General features: G+C 40.9%; 1 protein-coding gene and 1 long non-coding RNA gene across 2 annotated transcripts in view; one reads left to right on the forward strand and one right to left on the reverse strand.

Annotated features, from left to right (window-relative positions):
• Positions 1-6,133, forward strand: part of LOC103156383 (gap junction alpha-3 protein-like) — a 7,699-nt gene extending 1,566 nt beyond the window's left edge. The window contains exon 3 of the mRNA XM_007578400.2: positions 492-6,133. Coding sequence (XP_007578462.1) covers positions 527-1,927 — 1,401 coding nt within the window. The 5' untranslated portion in view covers positions 492-526 and the 3' untranslated portion in view covers positions 1,928-6,133. The remainder of the gene's footprint in view (positions 1-491) is intronic.
• LOC107833897 (uncharacterized) overlaps positions 1-13,215 on the reverse strand; it is a 46,023-nt gene extending 32,808 nt beyond the window's left edge. The window contains exons 1-2 of the long non-coding RNA XR_001659674.1: positions 13,077-13,215; positions 10,928-11,033 (exon numbers count right to left, since the gene is read on the reverse strand). This is a non-coding gene — a long non-coding RNA (uncharacterized LOC107833897). The remainder of the gene's footprint in view (positions 1-10,927; positions 11,034-13,076) is intronic.
• Positions 13,216-15,099: the final 1,884 nt, after the last annotated feature.

The raw sequence follows: 15,099 nt of genomic DNA on the forward strand, positions 1-15,099 counted from the left end.
GTGTGTGTGTGTGTGTGTGTGTGTGTGTGTGTGTGTGTGTGTGCGCGCGCGTTGTGGCATCCTAGAGCCCCATCTCTGCTAAATGCTGTTTTCGAACATAATAATGTCGATCTCAGCACATGCCTGCTGCGCAGCGGAGCGAGCAGCTGGGAGACAGAGACAGGGTCTGACACAGACACAGAGAGAAAAGCCAATGAACTGGGCTTCAATCACACAGGTGGCTTGTACAGTAAACCAGCATCAGTACTGAAAGGCTGCAGTTTGTGTTCAGATCCTCTTCTGATAGGTATTCAGTGGTATAGACGGTTTTATGCCAACAGTTGTTGTATGTGTCTATGTACAGCGTCTCAGTTCAGGGTAAGAGCCTTCGTCCCTTGAAGCTGTTTCAAGAGTCATTGGCCGTTTGTTTCTCTTGACATAATCTCTTCCTCTGTTCTCTTTCTTGTGTTTTTTTTTTTGTTTTGGATTGTTTTTTTCTTTCTCCTCCCCAGCCTGTACTTTCTCCGTAGGCTAGAAACGTGGAAGCATGGGCGACTGGAGTTTTCTGGGGAGGCTGCTGGAGAATGCTCAGGAGCACTCAACAGTCATCGGCAAAGTCTGGCTGACCGTCCTCTTCATCTTCAGGATCCTGGTGCTCGGCGCCGCGGCCGAGGAGGTCTGGGGCGACGAGCAGTCCGACTTCACCTGCAACACCCAGCAGCCCGGCTGCGAGAACGTCTGCTACGACGAGGCCTTCCCCATCTCGCACATCCGCTTCTGGGTGCTGCAGATCATCTTCGTGTCCACGCCGACCCTCATCTACCTGGGCCACGTGCTGCACATCGTTCGCATGGAGGAGAAGCGGAAGGAGAAGGAGGAGGAGATGCGCAAAGCGAACAGGTTTCAAGAGGAGAAGGAACTCCTTTACAGAAACGGCGGCGACGCCGGAGGCAGCGGGAAGAAGGAGAAGCCGCCCATCAGAGACGAGCACGGCAAAATCCGCATCAGAGGTGCGCTGCTGCGCACTTATGTGTTCAATATTATTTTCAAGACCCTGTTTGAAGTGGGTTTCATTTTGGGCCAGTATTTCCTGTATGGCTTCCAGCTGAGGCCCCTGTACAAATGCGCACGTTGGCCGTGCCCCAACACCGTTGACTGCTTCATATCAAGGCCCACTGAAAAGACCATTTTTATTATATTTATGCTTGTGGTGGCTTGCGTGTCTCTTTTGCTGAATTTGTTAGAGATCTATCACCTCGGATGGAAGAAACTCAAGCAGGGCATGACGAACGAGTTCGTCCCCGACAGCGAGTTGCTGCAGCGCGCCAACGCTGAAGAGCCTCAGTGTTTGGCCTCGGCCTCCAGAACTGTCCCATCCAGCCTCAGCTACCCTCCCAACTACATACACGTGACGGCAGGCAGCGGGGCGTTCCTGCCACCTGTAAGGCCGGCAACGATGGTTTCAGCAGCAGAGTTCAAGATGGGTGACCTCCAGCAGGAAGAGTCCCTTCAGCAGTCTTCTTCCCCTTCTCGATACTACATCAGCAACAACCACAGGCTGGCCACGCAGCAGAACTGGGCCAACCTGGCCACCGAGCAGCAGACTCGGGAGATGGGTTCCCCTTCACCATCCTCGTCTTCTTCTGCCAACAATGAGAACAAACAGCAGCAGACGCCGGCTGGTGCTGCGCTGCTTCTTTCCAGCAACAACACCAACAGCAACGCCAACACCACCACCAACGCCGCCTCGGGCAGAAACGGCGGCAGCAGCCCAGCCACCGACAGAGGCGGCGGAGGAGGCGACAACACACTGGAGGAGGTCCACCGCACCATAACGACGGTGGAGATGCACGAGCCTCCGCTCATGGCCAGCACAGACCCTCGGCGGCTCAGCCGGGCAAGCAAGAGCAGCAACGTCAGGGCCAGGCCAAGTGACCTGGCTGTCTAGAAGCGCTTTGGCCCTTTAGTGTCCCCCAACAGCACCTCCGGCTTCCCTCTACCACGCCCTCAAACAATGTGATTGTTAAACAAGCAAGGAAAGCAATACATACTTGTTTTAGGTAGGAACAAGATCTAAGAAAAATACAAAAAGACAAAGTAACAAGAGGCAGGAAAGCAAATCAGCATAAAATGTAGATGTTAGTTTGGAATCACTTCCCCAGACAGAAGGGTCCAGTTCACCCGACGCTCCCAGGCCCCACCAATCTAAGTCCTGTTCTGGCTTTCAAATATTTGATCCCATGGCCTAACAAAAACGTATCAATTGTCAACCTTAAACACAAACTAAATTTACTAGTCATTAGCTATGGCAGACAGGTTTTAATTTGTAAGTGTGCCAGCTGCCACCATGTGAGAACTGGGAAAGGTTTCGGACTCTGGGGACTCAGGATGGTGTTGAGAGTCTTGGGTCAAATACTGTCGCCCCCGGCTGCAGCCTTTTACTGCAATCGGTGAGTTGTAGACCTGCTTATGTAAAGTTTGCTAGGACTGTGCACAAAAAGTATGATCACACCTTTTAACAAAAAGCAGAAGGTAAAATTTTATGTTGTTAAAGGTAAATTTTAGCAACTTGGTTTAGTGGGAAGACTTAATGGTGTTTCACTCTTATTTGTTGGAGCAAACTGACATATTTTCCTAATGTATGTGTCAAGATAATGAGATTCTTACGATAAATACCACTGTGTCCACGTCATCTAAAGTTGGTTAATAGCTTGGCTATCTCTGTTCAGGTAGCAAGCCTATCCGCTCAGCCGCTTTAGACATGCCACTTGTTGTCGTTTCAGAACAGAACTGCCTTCATAAGAGGGATTGCTGGTGCTATTTCAGTTTCCAATACCATGACACTTTTCTGTAAGTGAGGGAAACGTGTAGTGGCTTTGTCTTGGCCTGCTGCCCACCAGTGCGCAGCAACAGGTGGGAGAGAAAGCACTGGTCACATTGGCACTTTGTCTGAGATTTCATTAAGATGATTTAAATAGTATGAGTGGTAAAACAGAACATTTTAGTGGTTTAGAAAACTTAAAAACCCCGGTATTCTTTGATATGGCCTAATACTGAATGAAAATGTGCTTTTCAGCTGCAGGAAGCACCGTAAAAAGATGTCAGCGCTCTATGTTATTGCAATTCACATTAGCTTACTTGATGTTCAATATGGGGGTTTACTAAAGACTCTGACATCAATGTCACATTGAAAGGTTGTAGACGTTTTGTTTTTTTAACAACATAATTGTTTTCAAGACAGATCGTTGCGGAAAGTGTAGTCCTACAACTCACCGGTGCACTGGCACTTAATCTACTTTTACCCTAAATCCACTATGTATCTTTTTGCCAATGTTTTAAAAATTGATCAATCAGGATGAAGGGAAAAAAAAAATGCCGGTCAAAATTAACCAAGTGATTCCCACATAATTGACCTTGTCCTCTCAGAGAAAATGGCTACCTGCCTCTGCTTTCAGCCAACATAAGTAAAAATATATTGCACAAAGGTATTGCATGCCAAAAACTTTTAAAATATAATGCAAAAAATAAGGCCAGCCAATGTTCAAAATATAGCATCCCAGAGGGTTTTGGTTAAGGATTTGTAACAAGTATTTTGTAGTTATTTTGGTGGGTCGTTCCCCCTCCCCACATACCCACAACTACCTTTTTAATCACACCTGAACAACGATAGCAACCTTGGAAGCTCCATTATTTTTTATTGTTACACACTTCATGTGCTTCTTCATTGGTTTTATTCTGAAAAGTGCTATTTTTTTAAGAAACTGAGTTGAATTTTACTCACATCCCTGTAGTAGTCAGTTTTTGACTGAGCAGCAACTCAGATTAAAAAGAAAAAACAAAAACAGCTGTTGTGCGTTTTTGAAACGCTGTTGTGCAGTACCCCACTAATGCTTTTTATTTCTCTTGTCACCTTCAGAGAACCCGAGGTGTTAACTCATCAACCGCCACCCGCTGCTGTGTACGTGGTGTGTTACTGTCCTGTTTGGTTGTTCACGCCACAAGCATTTTCAAAATGCTGTTTCTCTTTGCATTAACCTTAATCTATGGTATATTGTCACTAGCCCCTCACCGGGGCACCCGAGTGGAAAACCTAATCTGTACTTGACATGTTACTGAGCATAACAGCACAATGGAGAATTAGAGGGACAGTTTAGGATTTTAAAGTGAAGTTCTGCTAACGGTTTTTCAGCAGTTAATATCTTACTTGCAATAGATAAGTATCAAGGGATCCTCGTTAGTATAAATCCACATTAGCTAGCAATGGAGACAGAAACTAGTAGCTTCAGCGTCTGAGGCTGAAGCTAACTAGACTGAAGCTAGCAGCTAGCTAATCTAAAAAGACCAACTCCCCAGTCTTTTACCATTTTAAAAATCCTAATATCTTGAAATGATATTCTTTGAGATTCCAGAAAAATCTCAAAGTTTAAGATTTTAAAGTGAAGTTCTGCTAAAGGTATACAAGCAGTTAATAACTTACTTGCAATAGATAAGTCTCACGGCATCTTCATTAGTATAAATCCACAGTAACTAGCCCTTTAGACAGAAGCTAGTAGCATCTGAGGCTGAAGCTAGCAGCTAGCTAATCCAAAAAGACCAAATCCCCAGTCTTTCACAATCTTAAAAATGCTCAAATCTCAAAATGGCGTAACAGTTTATGTGAAGGCTTTTTTAGCAACCTTAAAACTGTTAGCAGTCAATGGCTATTTAAACTGCTATTTTTTTTATACTTGAAATGGAGGACAGAGTTGACACGCCACCAGTGGCGTTCCTATGTGAGACGAGTACAGTGAACTAAGCACAGTTTCATAGCTAAATGTAAATAATATAAAAGTAAAGCACGGTAAAAAGACTGGCTTAAACCTTAAACATCAGGATTAGTACATATTTTGAACATGAAGATAACTGGTGGCGCACTGCCTCCGACTTCCATTTCATGTGTTGATACTGCAAGATGTGAAAATGGTTTAACTCTTCATAAAGCAGTGTTTACATAAACCACTGACATGTTTGACGTCAGAGTTATTTTAATACAACAAACATAGAATTTGGTCTTGACCCATAAGACCTTCAACCTTGAGGACCAACTCATGAGGACTTACTAAATGAAGAGATTAAGTGGGCTATCTGCTGCTGCAGTTAGTCATGTAACAGAACTTCACTTCAAAAATATGAAACTCTTTCCTTTAATACTATTTTATGTAGACAGTATTTCACATGTCGTCTGCACAGCCAGCAGCTACAGTGAGAGACAGGAGTAGGAACAGGGAAAAGCAGGACATTTTCACTTTTCAGCAAAGTAGAGACGCTACAAAATCATGTAACTGTATAGTCCAAGCATAGTATATTTATAGGTGTAAGGACAGGTATAAAACTATGCAAGGATAAAACACAAAGCTAAAACCAGCCTTTGTAACTTAAATTAAAAAAAAGCACCAAAAAGACTTGTTCTTTTGCTATTATCATTATTTATGATTTCTAACGTTTACATTTTAGCAGTCGGTACTTGCACATTTAGGAAGCAAAGGTGCTCCTCTGCAGTAGCAGAGCCAACAGTATTAAGAGGCAGAGAGACGTAATGTGACGCAAGAGTGCTGGTGACAGAGTGAAAAGTCTTAAAAACACAACTGTTCGCAGATGTAGGAATATTACCAAAAGGTTCATTCATCTCACGCACTTATAGCAAAGTGTCCGGACATTGAAAAAGGAGAGAAAAGCAAAAACAGCTGGAATATTTTCGTGTTTGTTTAGTTAATGTGTTCCCACAAACCTGCTGGGACTCCGGTCAGACGTCACATATCAAGACAGCGCCGCTCGTTCAGAGAGAACGGGTAGCTGGCCCTTCGCCGAACCCTCAACCCTGACAGGATGTTGGGTTCAAAGAGCGTTGTCCCTGTGACTCCTCTGAGCTCTCTTTCCACTAACAGTATTTCTTTCTTTACTTTTTTCGTGCGGAGCATGATGTCTCTGGCCCATCAGGGAGAAGGAACCATCTCACGACGCTCACAGCAGCAATCTGTTTTCAAACGCTGTCTTAAAACAAGAGAAGTGCCTTGTGTATGAATGATGCTATTTGTAAGGACAAGTTGATGTAAATGTTAATTTACCTCAAGTGTTTACAAAAAAAACTGTTACTAAATAAATTTTTTGTACCATACATCCCGTTCCGGTTTTGTTTTTTTTTGCTTTACGCAAAGAATGAAATTCATCATTCGCAGAGACACGAAGCTGTGAAAGTGACTCAAGTTTGTCAAGTTTGAAATCTGAATAATAACTAATATTAAAGAGTACCATTTGATCTACATTGACAAAAAAAATTGATTAAATTAAACAGATATGTAAGGTAGGATGTGAGATGGAGCACCTAACATTGCTGCCTTTTGGTGGGAACATTTCCTTTTGTCGTTTGTTGGGTTTCCTGTTCCCGTCTTCAGCGGATGTCCTGGTTTCCTCCTGCAGCATAAAAACTTCTAACTTGGGTTAAGGGAAGAAAATAAAGTGAAAAAAAATCTGAGTACAGCAGTTCACAACGATCTGGTCCAACCAGCCCAAATTAAACCCCAAATTTTAAACAATTACTGGTTCTGTTAAGCCCTGTTCAGTTCTCATTACAGTCAACATGCGTCTCATCTGAATTTAATTATTTAGAAAGAACAAAGGTGATCGTGTTTTTTTTTACTATTATTATTTTCAGATATGTGAAACCTCAGAACTTAAACACAATTAACTTCAATTCATTATTTCTTTAAAAACAACAACCACAAGTTTACAATATTTTGTCAGTTACAAAAAAGTAAAATTGACGTAATTTTTTATTTTTACAGTGAAGGCTTTTGTTTTATACATATTGACCCATTCAATATGTTAGAATTCAAAGTTTATTGATCTTTGTGCGTTCTTGCTTTTTCATGACATTATTATCATTATATTACTTGGATTGGTCTCAAAACAACAACATAATCGTTTATCGCAAAAACTTCTGGGACAATTTATCGTCCAGCAACGTTTGTTATCGTGACAGGCCTATTATTAGTAACTCAGTTCACCAAGAAAAAAAACATAATCTTCCTCTCTGTTAGTTATGACTTTCTGCTTACTGCAAACAAAAACACAACATTTAAGATTATAATTTTATATCAAACCAATAAAAACATTTTAAAACAGGAATGTTTAGTTCCTGCTTAAAGGTTGTTTTTTAATCTGACAAATGAGCTTCACCAAAATGTATATTCCAACTTATTGAATATGATTGTCTGATCTGAAACTCAAGCTTATCCTAAGCCAGACTCTGTATATTTTAACTTTTTCTTTTAAACTTTGGTGTCACTGCGTCACTTTTCCTTTGTTTTCCTCACTATTTATTCATTTCAGCTGCTGCGTCAGAGATGTTGGAGCATCGTGAGCAACGTTACTTTGAACATTTCTTATGGCTCCCTATGATTTAATTTAATATGAAAGTTACCATTACTGAAAAGAAATATTTAAAATAACTGAAGAAAAACTCCTTTTTACACATTTGTAAAATGTAGAGAATAGAGAGGAGAATTATTATTTTTACTTGTAGGCGTTTCTCTGTTACCGGGCAGAATGGCCTTTATCTCCCACTTGTCATTGGGCGGCTCAGCGTCTCCCTGGAGGAGCAGGAGGAAGTAACTGGGGAAGAGAAGCATTTGTTCCCCCATTGTGGTGACCAAATTGCAAAAAAAAAAAAGAAGCTTGGTCTTGATTTACTAACATTTTCACTTCATATGTTTTAATAAAATATATTATTGATTCATAATCAACTGCACTTTATTTGGCTTTGATGCTGAGGACATCAAAAGAAAAGTCACAATGTTTTTTTTTTCTTTTCCCGTACTTCTGACTTCCTGTTAGTTTTTCTTTAACCTCTCACCTCCGTTCCTCCCTCCACATTCCGACGAGGACTGAACCGAGTCTGGCTCATTTTATAACAACATCCAGAGATGATTAAAATGCAACGAGCGTGTTAGTCTCACACCTGAGAGCCACGCTTCTAACACAGCTACGTGCAAGGAAAAAGGATTTACAACTCCGCTCAAGACATTGCAGAGATGGGTGAAAATCACACTTTATCACCTTAATGGCGACTTGGTATGAGGTAGAATTGAGTTGGACATGGTAGCTGCAGAAAACCATCAGTAAGTGTTCACCTTATAAAAAAACGATTGATTTTTAATAATTTAATGTGGGTTTAAAAACCAGCTTATTTACTTATCGTACCATGGAGATGGTACTCTCAAATAGCAAGTTTTGTTAATTTCCTTTGTAATGAATAACCAAATTAATTGCTAGTGAGAAATCTTCATTTTAAATTCATTTGGCTCACCTAAAAGTACTGGAGCACAATGTGATCCCCCAACAACCAGCCAGAGACAGAAAACAGGACTTCACTATGCACAGCTGAACAAACAGCAGAAAACAATGTCAAGCATTTATTCCCAAGCAAAAGGAAACCAAGGATCGTCTACTGAGCGCTGGAGGTGACATGGACAGAGGTAGAAGGAAGGAAGACCCAAACACAGGACGCTGGGGAAACAAAAAAAAGGAAAAACACTAAAAAGTCTAAGGGAGTAAAAAAACAAAAACAATAACTAATCTTCACTGCAGAGTGAGGAATTGATGAAAAGTAACTTAGAAAGTTGATTAGTTGTATATGATGGTGTGATTATTTCAGAAAGTTCTGATCTGCAGGGTAAAACCCTCTGAAAATAGGCTGGACTTTAGAAAGGACTTGTAAGGGCAGTAGCCCAGGGCTCCAAGTTTTGGGGGCATCCTAAATATTTAGAATGTTTTTGTAATGAATCCATGTTCACCATTTGTTATGTGCTTCAGGCACATTATGATTTTTTTCTATATCTTTTCTTTGTTTTCTTATAGACTTTAATTGAATGATCTTTTGTTAATATATTTTGGAGTTTGGATAATTTCTTTTTGGTCATTTAATTACGTTAATTTGTGGTACTGTTGGTCCGGTGCGGTGTGCGCTAGTCCAGCCGCTGTGGGCCGCAGCTGAGGTTTCCAGCCTGCCATGTGGTATTTCTGTTAGCCTTTGTTTGTTTGTTTTTTCGTTGTGATTTTGGCCTGGTGGGACCGGTTGTCCTGTTTTCGATCTTTCTTTTACATTAGGTTCTTTTTGCTTTAGTCCGGTACTAGTAGGGGCTTCGACAGCCCTGTATAGGGTTGGCCCCCTGCTGTACCGTTTTGTTCTGTTTGATCGGCTCACCAGGTCCAACTTTCTGTTAATATTTTTGGGGTTTTGTTTTTCTTTATTTTTTGGGACATGGGATCTGAGGCCCTGAACTCTATTTTCTTCACAGAAAATCAGAAGAAGCTGAACTAAGAAAATCAAAGTGAAGAGAATTTATGAATAAAATATTTTGTTGAACCCTCATCTTTTGTCTCGTGTCCTCAAATATGTTGTGCCCTTGGTGGACGTAACACCATTGGACCTTCTATAAAACTCTATAAAACTCAAAGGCTCATACGAAGCTTGTTGTTTTGGTATTGTTACATTTTTATTAACAAATACAAAAGTCAAACATTTGAAGATTCTTAGCTTGTTTTAGTACATCTGTTTGGTACCGACATGGAGCCGTCTCACATGGGCCGTTTTAAAGGTTATGTCAAATTGACTTTTTTGAGCTATACATCTTGTTGTAATGTTCTTCCCTCATCAAAAACATACCTGGAGAGTTGCTTTGATTATTTCATGCATGTTGGAGAAATATTTGAAATCTCCCATGGCAACCATTCAGCTGTACAAAACACCTGGGTAAAACCATTAAAGGGTTAATAGAGGAGCCATGTTGTGATGACTTCCTGGAGGCGGGGCTTCGGGAGTTTTTAAAGAGACAGAGGCCCCAATTCAAGGCATTACATTACAAAGTTAATTGTCTTTCCTTTCTTAAAGGGACAGTATTATGCATCTTCCATAAAAAGTAATAATTTTGTTTGCATGAAACTGACTTTGATTTCATGACTTTCATTTCAGAAAGATAATGACAAACAAGCTCAATTCGGGTTCTCGTAAAGAGTGAAGCCTTGTGTTAGAGAGTGAGAGCTGGACTCCTGAGTGCAGGTCCAGAGTTTGGCAGTGAGTCCAGGACATGACATGAGTGCTGGGCTCTTTGGTCCAGTGGCTGAGGAGTGACAGGAGATCTGGAGGAATAACTGAGTGAAGACCTTTGTCTCATCAGTCACTTTCCACTCCAGGACATTTTTACACAGAACAACAGAGTTTATCTGGAGCTATTTTTGTTGCTATTTGGATTTTTGACATCAAATTAAATACAATATTGTGATATTTTTGCACTGAGATAACCTTTTTAATGGATATTTTATAACTGACCAGTCTGACTGAATTGTGGTAGATGTAGCTGCATTTGACTCTGAACCCAAACATGTTGGGTTGTATTGGAATGAAGCTGAGGAGATAAATTTACACTTTCAGGATCATGGGATGCTAACATTTATTAATTCATATACAGTTCATGCATCTCTGCACTTCCATACATTTAACAAAGCATGTCGATAATTATTGTATCGCTTAATGAAATTCAAAGTGGTTGAGTTACTTAATCCAAGCAGCCAGATTATGTGGGACCAGCTTTATAATACAGATCGCTGATGGTAAGAAAGACTAGATTATGTGTTAACGTACTAAACTATGTGTTTATCTTACCACCGTATTTTCCAACACATAAAAACTGTACCACACCTTCATCACCACAAAAACATTAAATCTAACCAAGTGTTTTTGTTTCTACTGCAAATATCTCAGGACATTTGAAATGAGACAAAACTAACTTACAAGTGAATTTTCAGAAAGATATAGGACCTTGTTTTAAGACAATAATTACTTCATACTGATGAAAAATCAATAGTTCCACAAACAAGACATTGTTTCCATGTTGTAAGAGAAATAGTTTACCTGTTAGTTAGCATCCAGAGAGGACTCACTCATGAAAACTCCACACAGGAAGACCAAGCTGGGGGTTTGAACCAAGGATCCTCGAGCTGCGCCGCCATGAAACCCCCTGAAATACAAAGGTTCATATCCAATTTATGTGGCACAGTTGAGAACTTTGAAATTAATTTGCACCTAGACGCATTTAGGTGCAAATTCACCTACAGGTATTTAGGTGAAATTGCACCTACACACACACAGGTGAGTAATTACAGTGCTATAAAAATGGAAAAATTTTCAGATCTGTTCATTTTCAGCTGGATTTAGATCTGGAGTTTTGATGTATTCCCATATCATGATGCTGCCACCGCCACATTTCCTTTTTAATGAAAGCTGTATTCGAGCTGATGTGCAAAGTTAGATTGTTCAATAAACAAATGTTTTATATTTTACGTTCAATTCACTTCTCATAGAAGGGTGCTTTTCACATTTCAGCCTTTAAGAATAAAGTTAGTAGACCTCTACCAGTCACGCCTGGGAAACCATCAAATGATGGCTGTGCTGCAGCAAATTGCCTACAATGAAGGAAATATGTAATAAAATTATGCAAGACAAGACGTTGCAGTGTGTAGAGACAGAGAGAAAAAGAAGTTCACTGTCAGGAATGGAGGTATTCGTCCATTTTGGTCCCTGTAAAGCCCCACTTGGCCCAGTGATGGAACAGAGAAAGCAAGCATCTGCCACTGGCACGCCGGCCTGCGGCCCTGAGCGGACAGGAGGCTAAATTTAGCCTTTAATCACCCAACAAATTCACACTCAGTCCACACCACAAATACCTCAGGCCCTCTTTATGTATTACAGGAGTGTGATGAATTTGTTTCTTGGAGGCCTGACCTCTGGCTCGTGAAAAGACGGCCATTTGTTGGACGGAAACTTTTATGAGTCGGGACAAAACTTTTCATGTCTCCGCAACGTTGTCTTTTCTCGGACGTTCGGCGTAAAAAGGAATTTAAGTTGATTTCGACGTGTTACAAACACAAACGTCAGTGTCTTTTATTGGGATGTTGAGTGATAGACCACATGAAGCAGCACATAGCTGACCTCGTTGTCTAGATAGTGAATCAAAAAGTGGAAGTTTGAGACTTGGAAAGAGGCTCACCTTCAAGAAAACAACAACAACAAGCAACATTCTACAGTAGAATGATTCAAACGGCCCAGTCAAAGTCCAGACTTGAAAATTAATCTTCACAGAGGATCTCTATCTAATCTCAGTATGAGCTACTTTATAAAGAAGAATGTGCAGAAATGTCATATAATATATATATATATATATAATTTTTTTTCCGCAAAATTGGTAGAGAATATATATATATATATATAATTTTTTTTCCGCAAAATTGGTAGAGACATACGCAAAACAATTGCAGGTGGAATTCATGGTAATTAAATTATAAGTAATTAATAAGTAATTTAAAAATTTATTATTTTCTTCTGAAAAGTGCTCTAATTGCATAAAATCCCAATAAAACATTTTTAACGCCGTACCTTTAAAGGTTATTCACTCTAAACAAATGAAGAAAGCAACAAAGTGTTTAGCTTATAACAGACAAAGATACCAGCATAAGACTGTTTTTTATTACAAAAGACTGTTTCTTGAGTAAATAATTGCACCTTTGCATAGCACCCTTAACAGTTTCCCAAACAACAATTAAACTTTATGCAAAGATGTTAAACAAAACATTACACTCATTGTCACTGGCACACGAATCGGGTCTTTAAAGCTGATGTTCTGTTTGGTTCAGTGTGCTGGAAAAAGCAGTGACTCATTAAATAAACCAATAAAGTCTGACATGTTGTGGTATGGAGTAGGTAAACGGTTACTCTGTCTTTCAGGGTAAATAAATAAAACAGGTCATACTTTAAGGTTTGTAGCTCCTATTTATATGCCTCTCTTCTCTTACTGCCTTTGAATGATGTAATGTTGCAGCATTTGCTCGCTGTGGGGAGGCTTGTTTTCACTGACTGCTCACACAGCAAGGGAGGGCCTTACATGGCGCGAATTAGTGTTATTATTACGAGTGTGAAGGACTCTATGGACGTCCAATGACCCACAATGCACCTGGCTGCCTCCACCAGAGAGCAGAAAACTCACAACTCCGAATTCACGACTTACCGAGTTCTCCCATCTCACATTTTGAATTTCATTTGGAGCTACTCATCGGGGGTTTCTCTACAGAAAATTAAAACTAATTCTCTTCGACCTTCGCTTTTTATAGTTTGCCGAAACGTTTCCGTAACGACAAGCCCGCGTAGCTGCGCGCGCAGCTCGTAAATCGAACACGCTCGCTCGTAAACCGGAAGACGGCCAGGCCAGGTGGAGTCGGGAGCTGGACGCGGATCACAGTCCGGTGATGATGATGATTTGTTGCTCCGCTTGTTGCTGCAGAGCTTCACTTTCAAGTCGCCACAGCTCTGTGGAGAATCTGCTCCAGAACGTTAACTGGGAGCTTATTGGAGTCTAATATGAGTCTACTTGCTTTATGCTAAAAATGAGGCAGTTTACTTGTTTTGTAAACTATGTTTTTGTAGTGTACTATATGTTAGGTAAGGTAATTTTATTCATATAGCACATTTTCATCAACAAGACAATTGTAAGTGCTTTAAATGAGTTAGAGGAAATACAAAAAATAAAAGAAAAGCAAGAGAAAATATAACTACATATAGGTTCCTCACATTTAATAATAAGATTGTATAAACTAGTAAGGGTTCCTCTGGATTCTTGATCTGATAATGTTGATTCTCCATGTTTGATTATATAAATGCTGAAGGTAATGAGTTGTTTCTCTAGATTAGAGTTTCTCTGGGTTCTACGTTTGCGCCAATGACTGCTCTGGGTTGAGTGACCCAGTAAGAGTTGATACTTTTACTGGACTTGTGACCCCTGCTTTAATTTAATGTTGCATTAAAAGTGTCATTATTTACTCACTGACACGTAATGACACGACTCCTTCGTGTTTATAACAGGTGTAGTGTCAGTCTTACACAGCACACACCTTCAAATACAGAGTTACTAATGAAGTATTAGTTCCGTTATAAGAAGATAAAATCTACTCTCACATTCACTTTCCAAGAACTTTTACTTCATTTGTAGAGGGGGGTGGGGGGATCATTTTAGTTTACTTAAGTTTGCATTCATTTCATAATATTCATTGAAAGCAATGCTTTGACTTTTTTTTTTCTTTTAGGACAATTTGTCTGACCCTGTTTTTCAAGACTAAATTCAGGAAGGAACAACCAAGTTGTCAGAAAGAGATCACCTTAGAAAAAAAGAAAGGCTGCATGTGGTCTGAACCACTGCTCCTACAGAGACATAAGCAGCAGTTCTTTGTCGTTTTATCATTAAATGGCGACATTAGTTCATATCATGTGATCCAAAGAGGATTCGTTGCACATTAGAGGCCCTAATCGCCGCCTATAGTCTCGCCCCCGGCCCTCGGCCACACGACCCTGCTGAGTGCAGCGCTTTCTTTGTGCCCCCTGAAAGAGCTGGGGATTGAGCCCAAACAAAAAAAAAAAATTAAAAAAAAAAAAACACACACACACACAAGGGTGAAAAAATGTTTTTACACCCTGCCTGCTCCCTCGCAGGCCGGGGCCGGTGTGGGCGCACGGGGCTGCTTTAGCTCCGGATCAATGGGTCAAATTATTGGAGCCTAGCCAACTCCGAGAGCACAGAAAGGAAAAAGCTGGCCTCTTCAAATGCTCAGGTTGTGCAACGGCGTTTCGCCCCTGTGACCGTCCACCTTCAGCAGCAATGAGGGATTGCTTGGCTCCATGGAGGGCGAGGCCGGGGCGGCGCGGGGGGCCGGGTGGGGAGTGCTCAGGGTTCTGGGAGGGTCGTCTTCCGTCAGTCGCTCCAGACGGTGCTCCGGTCCCGACATGGACACAGCGGTTTGTCTGGTGATGGCTCATGACGGTTGCTATGGTTTGACAAGCTGGATGCTGTTATTGTGCAGAATTACAAGGAGTTCAGGAAAATACTCCCGTTCCTGGAGGGGAGTGGTTAACAGCGGGGGTTTAGCACCTCCTAGTGGGAGAAATGAGAAAGTGCTCTTTGGTTTTCAAAAGGAGGGGAAAGGTTTTCTTTATTGCAAAGGAGGCAAGAGACTATTGTTCCACACCTAATAAGCGTTTAT

The sequence above is a fragment of the Poecilia formosa genome, unplaced genomic scaffold (assembly GCF_000485575.1).
Source record: "Poecilia formosa unplaced genomic scaffold, Poecilia_formosa-5.1.2 Scaffold477, whole genome shotgun sequence".
Taxonomy (NCBI): domain Eukaryota; kingdom Metazoa; phylum Chordata; class Actinopteri; order Cyprinodontiformes; family Poeciliidae; genus Poecilia; species Poecilia formosa.